Source organism: Copidosoma floridanum, unplaced genomic scaffold (assembly GCF_036245765.1).
Source record: "Copidosoma floridanum isolate Cflo_tuat_1 unplaced genomic scaffold, Cflo_Japanese_pri ptg000012l, whole genome shotgun sequence".
NCBI classification, from domain to species: domain Eukaryota; kingdom Metazoa; phylum Arthropoda; class Insecta; order Hymenoptera; family Encyrtidae; genus Copidosoma; species Copidosoma floridanum.
This window is the reverse complement of record NW_028321889.1, coordinates 4,029,546-4,043,858: the sequence shown is the minus strand read 5'-3', so window position 1 is coordinate 4,043,858 and position 14,313 is coordinate 4,029,546. Positions and strand designations below refer to the sequence as shown.

The following is a 14,313-nucleotide window of genomic DNA, read 5'->3' as shown; positions in this document are numbered from 1 at the left end:
GGGCCCCAGTCTAGTTCTAAGGAAAACACGCACCATTTATTTTTTTATTTAGTTAAAAAAATAAAACCATAAGCTCGCGAATGGGTTATTTGTATCGATTGATGGCCATTCAATTAAATTTTGTAATAATTGTTAAAAAATACTAGTTTTTATCGTCCAATTCGCTTGTTACGGAAGAAGAAAAAAACACGCATGGACGAACGTGATATATTTTGTCCCCTGAGGAAACGGTAGAATAATTATGAAAAGAGAAGAAAATGTCCCTTCGACTGCAGCATCGGGAAATAATGACCGATAATTATCGGTAAATTCGCCCCATGTATGTATGCACAGGCTCGCGTCTTGTCTCTATTCGCGCACGCACCCACCACCACTCCCTTGCGGGCACAATGAGTGGCGCGCAAAAGGGGTCAATTAGACCCGAGTACGTCTACTGTACCAATAATTCCGGCTCGACTATGACAGAAGACAATGGATGCTCTTTGAGATAAAAGCGAATGCGCTCTCCAAGTTTATACCATCGCTACCCATAGTTTTGTAATATTGACTCGGTGAAGCGCGTGTGAGCGTTGAATTTGTATGAACAGTCACCAACCATTGAGATCGTGACTCGACATTTCATCGGTCTTTTTTTTAGGGATTCAAGATGTAGGGATATTCAGTGTGAACATTTAAATTTACTTGGGATCACGGTTGAACAATGTTCATTTGTAATAAAAATATATGTATCGACAACAATTGATCCCAAAAGGTATATGCAGAACACAAATAATGCCAATTTCATCTTTATACTCATACATATATTGTTTCATCATTGGTATGGATTATATGAAAAAAAAAAAAAAAATTACAGCAGTAGACGATCTACATAGACGCGTTGATTATTTTTCTGGTCGTATGGATAAAAGCGCAAGGAACGCAATGAGAGCTACGAAAATAAGTATCCCAAGGATTTTCCAGGAGAATGAAAAGAGGACAAAGTCAAGGTTCCGCGCCATTTGCATTATCTGGGTTGTCTTACCGCACCCTGACTTATTCTACTAAAAAAAAAAAATTTACTTTACTACTCGTGACTTTGTTATTTGTGTATACATCATCCGCTATCATGTATTTCATTCCGAAATTACGTGTGTGTGTACGACAGATTTCTTTCATTAATATTAAAATGCAAAGTGCAGTATCCGAGGTACATGCGATGAGGGTGCCATGGCGCAACGAAATACCGACCACCGCGAAACTTGGACCGAACAGTCTTAACATATTATGAGTTGAATGAAAAAAAAAAAAAAAAAAAAAAAAGAGTCGCATGGGTTAGGCCGATGGCGGATGCAGGGAAAAAAAGGGGGTTGAAAAAAAAACCTCCCCTAAGCTCCAAGGAGCAGGCTATACACGCCATGAATCTCACGCCCAGTCCTAAAGCTCGATCATAGTAAACCCCATTCACGAGGGCCGCTCGGAAATTCACCCCCTCTCCCCCCGGTATCCTTCTCAACTATTTTCCTCTTTATTCCCTCTCTTACCTTGGCACACGTGGAATTCACTGTATCCTACAAGAATTTTCCCGTAGGGGTGGGAAGGCGCCAAGGAAAGATGCTCCATTTCGCCGGATCGTGCTCGTCGCATACTTCACTCTTGCTCGCGCATGTGGATACACACACACACACTGGCGTCTAAAATCACAGTATGGATGCTGGAAAGAGTGGCCGATAAATTTCAAGTTGGGGTGAGGGGGCGAGTCGAGCCCCTATGGCACTCGATACACGTTGACCTGCCACGCGTGGCTTTTCCACCGTATACGTGCCAAAACGCGGGTGGGGAAGGGGGTCTGACGTAAATCGCGCGTGCAGTACCACGCTGAATGTGGATTCGATGACGTACACGCTTGCGTGCAGTTGCTTATTTCCAACAGATTGGGCTGCTCGTTAGTTCATGTCGTATATGTCTCTATACGTCTCTCTATTCTCTTGCAATTTTTTTTTTTTTTTTTTTTTTTTTTTTTTAAATTCTTCAATCATGTGGAAGTAAGCGAGAAGGAAACGCGTGTATATCGATCGCACGAGAATTGAAATTCCATTGGGCTCGAGCGGGCGTCGACGAGTATGGGTATCCTACACATAGATATGGGAAACGCGACAGTGAATTCTTGGGAATGTTCGGTATTATGGTGATACGGTATTGAATTGTTCGAGGTATTGTGATGCGATGTGCAAGATGTTTCTATTTTTTTTTGTAAGTTTGTACGTATTGGCTGGTATAATAATGATAACGTACTCAGTTTTGTATTTAAAATAGTGAGAAACTTTCTGTAGTTCAATGGTCGAAGTGTAGCTAAGACCATGAAATAATGAAATTTTTAATTTTTACCCTGGAGCTTCCACCGATTCCCAAGTTTCATAAACATGAAATACTTCAAAATTCGGAAGGTAAGCTCAATCATTTCAACTGGATCACAACTTTTATTTCAGTTCTGTAGATACAGAGGAGCGGTGGTGTTGTCATTTTTTTCCACCAAGTGAACTTTTAGAATGAATCCACGCGTTGTACGTGTAAGAAATTTTTCAGACCATCGTATACATATAATTCTTGATCTTTTCCATACGTAATGCCGAAACAATCTTTTTATTTCACGCGTCGATTTATCTCACAGCCAAGAAAGACGACGCGAAGCTTATACTATAACAGGAGCGTTCTATTATCATGTGCCACGCAACGGAAACAAAAAAAGCCGCCTCACGCCCTTTTCTGGCCGAGCTTTCGGAGCTCCGAGGGAAAAACACAACATTTTGACTTGGATGTTTTTTTTGTTGGGTGACAAAGCAGAAGCCAGATGAGTCAGGTTTGCTCGGTCAATTTGTATTAAAGAGAGTGTTGTCTTTTTCCTTACAAGACGCGTGAGTGGAAGTAGGATGACGCACGCGGCTTTCGATGATTGGGCACGAAACTCGTATACTTAACTACATAGAGATGATCTACTGGTGTTTATGGAACACTGTATGGCGTCACTTTTGTTGAAAATTTATTCACGGTTATACTCAACTCGCGCAAAAACTTGAAGATGGTTTCATTTCAAATCCCCTGTCTCATTTGCATCTATTGCTTTTATTGCGATTTGTTGAATTACAAATAATAACAAAAAATCAAAAAAATTTGTTTTCGTAATAGTGTGCGGAAAATAGGTGTTTTCCACACTATTTTTAGCGCGGCGCATCAAATTTCCCACACTGATCATGAAAAAAGTGTGTGGAAAACTATTTTCCGGTGTGCGGCAAAGATTTTTTATTTTCCAGTGTGCGGAAAATCATTTTCCATACTCCTGAAAATATTTTTACAAAAATTTTTCCACAAAACCAACGGAAGCACAAGCAACCAATAAATTCCTAATACACATAGAAAACTGTGGAATTCAGTAAAAAAAATTGCACACACTCTCTATAAATTTTCTCTTATAAGTTGTATTCTATTTAATTATAAAATTTAATTCAACAGTTGAAATACAAGATTTTTCAAATAAAATTGTAAAATTGTAATAAAATTAGGTTTATTTATATAGTTTTTAAAAAATAAAAATGATTTTTTATTTTGAAGAATGATTATTTTATTTATTTTGTAGTCGAGGTATCTTGTGAGTTAATTATTTTTTAATTTATATTCAACTATTTTTCAATAATTCAGAAATTTGTTATATTAATATTAATTGTATCCAACTCATACGGATGAATAATGCAAAGTGCCTAAACTTCAAAATCATTATTTAAATTACTTATTCTACTATTTATATCAATTTTCCTCACGCATATTACAAAAAATGTTGTACGTAACTCGTGCGGACGATTTCCCGTACTCGTGTGATTAACTCGCACTCGTGGCCGATGCCAGTAACTCGTGCCCTGCGATCACACTCGTGCTACGCACTCGCAATGAAATCTTTTATTCCGCACTTGTAACGTAAATAACTATTTTAATACCAAACCAAAAAAAAATGGACGGTTTTTTTTCACTCATGATTATTAGAAAAGTAACAGCCAACCACATTATTAACTTGTTTCTTTACAAGATACTTCATTGGCAATCTCCACGCTCGTGCATTGTGCATACAACGATAAATTATTTTCTGTTTTTTAGTTCAACTGTAAAAGCTATACTTGTGTTAATTTTCATCTACCATTAGCAGGATGGAGTTCATCGTCTCCCCAAAGTTAAGTAGATACAAACAAGTAAGGTCAGACGAACATAGGAGTGAAACCGGCCCAGCTCGATCAGTATGTATAAAATTAGTAATTTTTTACTTGGGAGTACTTAGCAAGAACAAAAAAATAAAATAAATAAATAAATGACATTAGCACAGTACGCTAACACTTGTTGTCCTCAATAAGAATTTCTGTCGGACCAAAAGTTGATCTTATCCATACAGAAATAGGTTGAAAATCCATAGGAAGATTCCACCCATTCTACCATGAACATGCATACCTAGTAAGTACGAAAAGCGTAAGAGAAAGAAAATTCAACTTTGTTGAAAACAGAAACATTTCCACTTTCATGCTTCTATACAGATAAAAAGTGTGTAGTTTTGTTTGTCACTGTTGCTCGTACGGATTTCACCTTTCCTATGTTTCAATCCACGAAACACACGCGGCGTGCTCGATCATACTCCCACGGGGTATAGCAGCTCCAACGGTGACGTCGCGCCGCGCGTCCCAAGCGATTTTTCGATGCTCCTAAAACTCGAGCTCGCAGAGTCTGCAGTGCAGAGACGAGGGAGAAACACACCTCACCCGCAAATTTCTCGCAGTTTGTGCCGCGGTACTGCGACGCGTTCCAAAACGGACGCGTTCGTCAACCAGGTAATTCGAAACGCAATTTCGGAACCCGTGCTCTTGCTGTCGATGGCGGTGCTTAATAAAGGGCAGAGTTTCGGTGAGAGGGTCCACCGATTTCTAGGGCAATTTCGTGGGATAATGAAATTTCAAAGTTCCACGTTTGTGCGTATGTGCCGCGTGATGTTTTTGAAAGAGCTTGCGCGGGGTTGATTGAAATCTGATTAAATGGAGTTGCTTCGCATAATATAGGTACATGCTGATGGAGGATGGGGGGGGGGTTTATATTTTTCGGGTTGACCGTGAACTGGCTCCGATGCTATACGTACATATATAATTAAGAACTACCCTGTGCTTAACGGAGGCAGAATAAAGAGATTTTTCCATCCGAAGGGTGGATTGGTTTCTTTTTTTTTCCACGTCCAAGGAGGGAGGGAAATTTAATCAAACTGGGGTTGAGATCTACGGTTGGAAGGTAAGGCCATACGAAAGATGCAATTGGTCTTTACCATTTACTGGTGGTATTTTCGTAGCGATTCATCCGGGATGTTTTTCTGTTTCCGCCACTCTTTTGGAGTATGGGGACATTTGCATGAACTTTAGGTTGGGAAAAAGTTGCCAGTCGTAGGTAATGAAATAAGAAGATATTCAAGTGTACCTGAAACGTAATATATTATGTTTTACGGGTGCATGAAGTTGCTGATCGCGCAGGGGTAAGATAATCGTCGAATTGTACGTATCACAGTTTGGACGGTGTGAGCATATTTCTTTGGGAAAAAAATTTTCTCACAACTAATGTACTAGAAAAAATTTTCAATAAATTCGATGTTTCGAATTTAAAAACTGCCGTTTTCGTATGTTTGGGTGAAAGGATCCAATAATACCATTGGTATAAATACGTAGAATATTGCTTGGACTTTTTTTCGAAAAAAGATACCGAACGAGATTGAAGTACAAAAAAAAAAAAAAAAAAAAAAAAAAAGAAGGAAAAAAGAAGAAACATGAAACAATTTGAGGAATCTAGTTGATGAGCGCCGTCCGTCTGGTCCATTCTATATTTCGGTAATTCGTCAAAGGGTAGCGTTTGGGACAAGTTATCGATCGGTCATTTTTGTTTTCTCATTGAGGTACTTCAACTCTTGTTAATTTTATTTTTCTTAACTTTTTTATGATCACCAAAATAAAAAAGGCTGTCTTTTTTTTCATTTGTATTTTTTTATGATAAGACAAAGAAAGATCGTGAAATTTCTTACAATGAAACTTAGATATACATATAGAAATGTAATGTAATCAAATCAAAATGCATCGGATAGAAATGAATAATGTATGTGTGCACGTGTATGTATGGAAAATAATTAAATACTGATCGTAACGATATCAAACTTTTTATTTATTTAAATAGTAAAGTGTAGTCTGGACTGCAGGAAAATTATTTTTTTGCAAAAAAAAAAAAAAAAAAAAAAAACGAATGTTTGTACTAGAGAGGACCGTATTAGGTAAAATCAATCATGTGTTTAGATAAGATAATTTACAACAGAGAGATGATTAAAATATTGCTACAACAGAAATAAAAAAGCTCTGTACCAACGAGTTAGCACTGAGTTTATAATTTAGTTGAAAACTAAACTCACGCGATAATTTTACGGTGTTATTTTTTCAACAATCCAATAACAGGATTCATGTAAAAAGCAGAACAGCGCAAATTAGCCGCGAAATCATGGAGGAAATTAATAATGTAAAAGTTGTCGGAAAGACTTGAATAATGCGAGGATAATGGATTGTGAAATGCGCAATGAGAGCGGGAGCAAGACGAAAAAAGTTAATGAACCGAGCAAGGAAAAGTATCCCACGTTTTACAAAAAGAGACTCTGGAGTCGAGAGTTCATCTTTCGAGAAAGTGCAGCTTTTTTTTCATTAGTAAAAGCTTACGCTATTCACTCGCGAGGAAAATGGCTCTTTATTTGGTAGGCAAAAAAACTTTTCCTTCTATTTCATTTTAGACATTTTACACCGTTACTATAAAAAAAAGCTCGCAAGCTCAGCCACGAGGTAAGACAAAAAAAAAAAAAAAAAATTACAGCACCAAAGGTCGATGTACAAAACACGCGTCCGTCCATCAGTAAGTACACAGCAGCATCGGCAGCAGCCGCAATTGATGCCACCCAAATGAATTCGACCTTGGCTCGCCTCCTATTCAAAATAATCCCGGCTCGTAACGCGAGAATCGGTCTGCGCTTTGCTCTCCCTACGTTTCTCTATTACCCCTCTCCTTCTCTCCTCTGCTCCGTCTTTTCTTGTATTTTTTCATCTGCCTCTCACAACTCCCTGCTACAACGCGTGTGTTTCATTTTAATTAATTTTTTTTTTTTTTTTTTGTTTTTTTTTTTACATAACGCGTATCATACGCATCAGAGTGCAATAAAACCGACGCTCCGCGTCATCGACCTCGTGCTTTTATTACCGTACGGCAGACGAGGCTGTATTTTCATTTCCGCTTGAACAACCGCGTTTGGATTTTTCGCGCAAGGTGTCGAGAAAATCAAACGAGATTGGCTCGATGTACCGCAGATTGGGTCTCGTCGCGCGAGTGACTTTTATGAAATTCCGTTCGGCCGTTGCTCGTCATTAAAAGTTTGCCGGTTTCCCGTGATGTCTCGAGGATCCCCGCCAAAGAGTGGAAAAGATGGAAATTCACCAACTGAATTATTGACGCCTCCCCGCAAAAATAAAGTTTGCCATTGGAAAAAAAACAAAAAAAAAAAACAAAAAAATACATCTGTACGATGGAACGTACATACTCGGGAATCTCATCATTTTTCTTATCAACGTTGATGAAGGAAAAACTTTTTTCATAGAGATGTGTTATCACGAGAATGAAGCAATCGAGGAAATTTTTACCTCAGAAGCGTGTAATTTTACCGCGATTCACAGTTACTTTTTCAAACCATTGGGTATTTTACGTTTTTCATGGTTAACTTGGACTACCACGAACAATCGTTGGTATACGGATGGTTATCAGACACATCTGTTTAACGTATGTGGTAACGTGTGTGGGGTAACGTGGGAAAAAAAAGGCTCACCTCGTTGAGGTCCAGGTGCTCCTGGGCCTTGAGCTCGCTGCACTGGTTGAGCATAGCGTTCTCGGCCATGCCACTGGCCAAGCCCAGCAGCATCGCCAGTGGCGCGCACCACCTGGTCATCATTGCACCTCCTTCTTCACTCTCGCTGGTGCACTGTTACTTTTTTTTTTTTTTTATAAACGTCTCTTCTTTGATTTCACTAGGCGATAGAAAACAAGGAAAGAAAGGAAAAAAAAGAACCTTCCTTCGAGACACTACCGCGCGAGAACCTCGTCACTCGTCGCCCGTTATCCCCGTGTATCAACACCAGTTGCGCTTCTCTTGGCCCCCGCATTCGCCCTTACTTGTACCACGGAGCATCCGTCGAAACGCGCAGCTCGTTCAAATTACTCTGACGCCCGAAACACAGATAAAATGGAAAAAAAATTTCACCGACACGTTTGTTTATTTACCACGACGTTACGCGCACTCGGGCACTTTGTCTCACCAGCCGCGTCCTTACACCACTCGCGCTAACTCACCGCGTACAAACACTCCGGCAATCAATTATCCCTGTTTTACTTTCGGTAAAACACATGTGTATTTTATTTCTTTGTTTCCTGTCAAACACACACCAAGCGAGGGTGTAGACGAAAAAAAAAAAGGTCCGTGCGATCGCGCCGAGGCTTGCAAGCGCTCTGCGCGCAACTCCGGTACAGCACTCCCGGCTTTCTCGCGGATGCGCGCGCGGCAGCTTCGAGCGGAGGACAGGGGGAGGGAAATAAAAGCCCGCCGTTGCCCCGCTGCCGCCGCCGCTTGCTGGAGTTCCCGCTCAATCGGACGACGAAGAGGCGACCCAAGAAAAGCATACGCTACAGTGCGCTGTCGTTGTTATTGTTGTGGATGATGATGTTGTTGTTGTACGCTCGTGGAGGAACTCCATGGAGACGTCGAGTGGATTCTAGAGCTTGCAAGCTCGCCTTGTGCTCGCTCGTTGACGCGAACCGAAGGGGCGGAGGGCTTTGGTTTGTCTAATCAGGGGATATGAGGATGTTTTTTTATGGGAAGGGTGCAAGGTATATGCTATCAAAGTCAACGGAAAAGTTTTGTCAATTAATTTGGAGATCGCGCGTTCAAGTTGAGCCTACTTACCTCCGTGTCATTCATCACATGATTTTTGTCTGCATATTTTTAGCTTATATACCGTAGAAAAGCTCATCGAGGGAAAACTTAATTTTAACGATGATTTTTAAATCATAAACTGACATTGCAACCAATGAATTGGAGGGGAAACCCAAAAGTTTAGTTGGATTTACCAAAGTATGGTACATTTAAAATTTGACAGACAATTCGATTATTCCCAACTATTAAGAATTTCTCGCTGGGAAATCCAAGTGCTTGTATTTTTTTTTTTTTTTTCAAGAATTTCTCGCTGGGAAATCCACGTGCTTGTATTTTCTTTTTTTCAAACGATGACCCAGAGGAGCAAACGCTCGTGTCTCTATTGCGCAAATGTTGTTCATAAGAGCACGTAGAGTTTGAATTTACGAGGCGCTTGCAATACAGTAACGCGATAGGAACTCGCCGTATAGCTCCGCTATACCAGAACGAGAGAGAAAATCCCGTCGAGATTCATAAAAATTCCAAGTCCTTGTCGTACATTCAACGTGCACAGTCGATTAATAATTCAAAAAGATTCTCGAGAAAAATCTTCGACGTCCGTTACAACCCTTTCTCCCACCACGCCGGCTCCTCTCGAGGGCTTTTTGAAATTTTCATCCGTAAACGCGGCTTTTGTACGCTGCACTTGATAATATACGTGGATACATTTTTACATGCTATACACGGACAGTCACGACAGTTAAATTTACTGGAAACGCTGGGGATATATACTCCAGTACATCATATATTACACGGGAAGCGTAAAAGCGCTAAAATCGACCGGTTCGTGGAATATTTAGAAAACAAAAGTTCGAAAGTACAAATACAAAGGGCGTTGCATTCGAGAGAATCAATCACCCAAAAAAGTGACGATTGAGCACTTCCGTCCACGATTAACAAGTAAATAGGTATGCATTTTCACGTGAAACTTGTTCGCCAAATTATTCGACGATTATAAACGCGACTTATCTTTTCTAACAGACGAGCCCAAATTTATCCGCAAAGACTCCATAAAGTATATGGGGCGATCGATAGCTACGGATGTATATGTATGTGCACAAGTACCCGAAAGTTCGGCTCGGTTTAATTTGAAGTACGAGTTCAGCCGTTCGAATCGCCGCCGGTGGAATAGGCGTGGTTTTCGGGCAAGATCGAGGGATGCATTACCAAGGATTATTGTATTTTTCGTATTTGCGTGGTCGTGAAACAAATTTTGGCTCTCCCTTGCGTCTTGGGAACTTGATAAAAAAAAGTGAAAAGCCTTTAATTGGTCTTTTCTTTTAACTATACGCCAAGTAGTGGTTTTTAAACACAAGTGCCATGATTCACATAAAGAAAAAGTAGTTTTTTTTTTTTTTTTTTTTTTTCAGCATAAAATCGTCAAAAATTTATCAGTTAAAATCTGTTGGAAAGCTACACGTGTGATCGATGCCATTCAACTAGTAAATTAAAAAAATTATCAGCACTTTTCGCAGCTATTATTTAGAACTGGCCAAAGTGGCTATTCCTGGGTACAATTGTTAATTCCTAAGATGCGAGTCACTCGGGCATCGCGTTCCGCTCGAGTCGTCAGAGCGTCCCTAGTACAGAACTAAAAACACCGGGGATCCTCCAAAATTTTTTTCCCCTTCCAAAGTACAAGCGACAGCTTGGCCGCTGCTTTTCTCCCCTTTTCAGGGCAGAGGAAAAACCGCTAGCATGTTTCCGTCCTCCAAGACCACCTGGGATTATTCCTTTGGGCGAGATGAGCGACGTCAGCCGGTACTTTTTTTTCTTTTCTTTTTTGGAATCGTCCCTCAGCTGGCTGACACTGCGTTATGAAGCTCTTGGGGATTACGTAGAGGGAAAGATGATGCTTATGGAGTGGAGTTATGTAAATGAGGACACTGAGATGTGCTGACATGATAACATTTCTTTTTTTTTTTTTTTTTTTTTTTTTTTTTTTTTTTTTTTTTTTTTTTTTTTTTGCAAAAACGTACAGTGCAGTCATAAAAATTCTCTGGGCGAGCTATGCTGCTGCCTTACTCATCGCCTTTTTTGCATTTTGCATCGCGATTACGTTAGATTTTCAACTGTAATGCATGCGAGAGTTCCACACTGTGTAAAAGTAAAAAAAAAAAAAAAAAATTCATTTTTTTACAGGCAAATGAAATTGAAATTTTTTTTTGTATCAACATTGATCTATACTCGTAAACCGCACTACCTCCTGATAATTCCCACATCAAGCTGAGAAAAAAAAGCTTCTCTTGATGAATTTTTTTCAGTCAAGCGACCCGTTCTTCCGAGCTTTGATACGCTCTGTTTTCGTTAGTTTTTTTTTTTAAGGTAAAAAATGAACATTTTAAATAATGATTATTCATTAAAAAAAAAAAAGTTTACGTAAATGTATGCTCGAACGTGTACTATCTAGCATCTAATTGCAAATGAGTACACAAATCAGGATAGCATTATTTCTGTCTGAAAACCTTATTATGAATTATTAATATTGATTATTAGAGAGCCTAACCTCGCACAATAAGAGCTGTTTATTTAGAGCTGGAAGCTAAAAAAAATGTGCATTCATCCAATGATGCAATACAAATACATTATATAGACACTTGGATAATGTCTCTTGGTTTATTTGCGATTGTCGCTTGTATGTACCATAGCTCATAAATTGTGCATGATTCGAGCTCATAGTACTTATATACGCAACCAATGGATTTCCATCACATATGAGAGTCCTAAATAACTGCGACAATCTTATACCTTAAAACATGTACCATACGACGGTGAAGCCCAAAAGACTGTCCGTTTATTTTTTCTAATGAGCTATTTCACCACACTTACTTTGTCTTCATCACCAACTTATTCAAGTGACCAAAGCATTACTTTGTTTACTGCGTCTCAGGTGTAATGGTATATAGGTCAAGAATAACAAAATTGAACCAAATCGCGTCACATGTATCTCACGCGATCGGTCTCGAGGCAACTTTTTGTCAAAAAAAAAAAAAAAAAAAACTCTGCCCAATAAAAATCCTCTCGCCAAATTCGGCTTTGATAAAAACAGTAGAAACAATCGCATTCCCATATTCCGCGTATCAGCTAGAGACGGCCCCGAAAAGCCCGTAAGTTGTCCTCCACCAGCGAAAAAATAAAACTGTATCCCTGGAAAATACACTCCACACACGCAAGCAGAAAAAGATCCCAAATCACCGGAGCATCTCCAATAAAAACCAATGTCTCAAACTCCCCCAATACACATACACACATTGTTGAGGTCCCCCAGATAGTATACATATATACCCGAGGTCCGATCAATCGCCCGAGAAAAGCGGCATATCAATTCCTCTTCGTACGCGAGGGTGAAGGTATAACACACATACCCGCGCGAGATAAGAGGAAGCTCCCCAGTGTCTCTCTTTCGCGTGGAGGGCGATACAAGCCTTTGTGAGGAGTGGCGACTGAGAGAGAGAGGGAAGCTACACTTGCAAAACGGCGCTTCCCTTTTGCTGGAAAGACGGCTGCCAAAGTAAACGCGTCCCTGACATGGCTTATCGGGTCCGGCCAAGCACGGCTCCTCTCCGTCTCCTTACTCTCGGTCTATTGAGGGTCGTGATGTTCCAAGCGGAGGAGAGCACTTGTTTAAGGACCAGAGCTGTAGTATGTGCTTGGGTCGGGATACAGTTTTTTACACTGGAAAAACTATGATTTTTTTTTTCTTTTTTCGTGGATTAGAAATTTCATTGTATGGAGGAAAAGAATGAAAATGTTTTTTCTTCCCAAGCAAGTACAAAGCTAACGAGCTATGGGGGTAGTTGTCATACTTTTTGTGAATAATTTGGCTCCTCAAAAGGATTTCTTACGATAACGAGCTAATAAACGCCTTTAAAGACTGGAAAGTTTTGGGTCAGCGTTAATCTGACTTTTTTTCCTCTAAAAGTAGGCTGTTAATATTTCTCGTAGTACTACACGTACATTGTGTGGTCGCGCTGAATTTTCGTATACACCAAAGCGATTTTAACGATTTTTATCGCGAAATGAAAATAATTTATTAAGTGGACACCGTGTTTTCTGCTTTAGTTCATTATAACATTTAATGACTTGTAACATTCAATAAATTGATACTTGTACGTAGATAAATCTATTTTCTTACGCTAGTGCGAAAAAAAAGTTTGAGCTATGGTGATTTTATTTCACGAGACAGTCAAATTTTTTTCAATTTATTATTTTTATACGTTTTTATAAAACATAACAAAATAATGTTGTGCGTGGACATTATGAAATTTTGTGTGATATGGGCTTCTGACGTTTCTAGGTTAAAATATCCTGATTAGTCAATAGATATTGATTTGACTTAATTTGCAGGAAGACTCTCAGAAACTGCATTAATTATGGAACATTTATTAATTTTTTTTATTAGATTTTATTGCCAAATACTTGCAAAAAAAAAATGTTACATTACGAACTCAACGTTCACATTACGACAACAACAACAACAGTAAAGTATCAGCCCAAAAGTTAATATAAAATGGATCTAAAAGGTAGTATCAGAGAGAGAGAGAGAGAAAGCTTTTCCTTCCTTTGTTCCGAAAATCCAATAATCTCAGAGTTCTACGAAAATGACACCAGTCTCGCATCTCTTGTGAGAAGTTCTTGTTTCTCTGTTGTGTTACGGGGAGGCTACGTCAAAGCGCCCAACGAAATTATTATGAAGCTAAAGGGAGATCAGCTGTTTTTTTTGTTTTTTTTTCCTACAACAGTTTTTTCGAGCTGTGCAGTTGAAAAAATGCCTAATCAAACATCTCACGAAATCAACATTCAAATTGTCAACTTTACTGAAATATATTTTATAAAATCAAGCATTTAACATCGGGACACACTTTCAGTTATTTTTTTTCGATTAAAACGATGATTTAAAATTATAATTTCGTCTTTAACATGTATGATAACATTTCATGTGAAATAGTTTTCAAAACGACTCGAATATCTTTTGCATAATTTTTTATTTTAAATAATTTAAAACAAAATGTGTCAAAATTATCGTAATTTAAAAAAAATAGAGGTATGTATTTTTAATTAATTAACCATTTCAATTATTAATAAATTATATCAAAACAAATTTTTGTTTTAGTTGTCGTATATCATATAATTAATATTATCGGACAACCAAAAATAACAGGCAAAGTAGTAGTCTGTATTCATGACTTTTGATCGTTTATAAGCAATGAATTTTAACCAACAATGATTGTAGGATTAATTAAAACGATTTTTTCACAAAAGTTAACACAAGCAAGAAC

At 38.7% G+C, this 14,313-nt stretch overlaps 1 protein-coding gene across 1 annotated transcript in view; it reads right to left on the bottom strand.

Annotated features, from left to right (window-relative positions):
- The window catches only part of LOC106637374 (uncharacterized), a 67,051-nt gene extending 58,512 nt beyond the window's left edge, over positions 1-8,539 (bottom strand). The window contains exon 1 of the mRNA XM_089590360.1: positions 7,895-8,539. Within this exon, the coding sequence (XP_089446486.1) occupies positions 7,895-8,017 (123 nt within the window). The 5' untranslated portion in view covers positions 8,018-8,539. The remainder of the gene's footprint in view (positions 1-7,894) is intronic.
- Between the last annotated feature and the right edge of the window lie 5,774 nt (positions 8,540-14,313).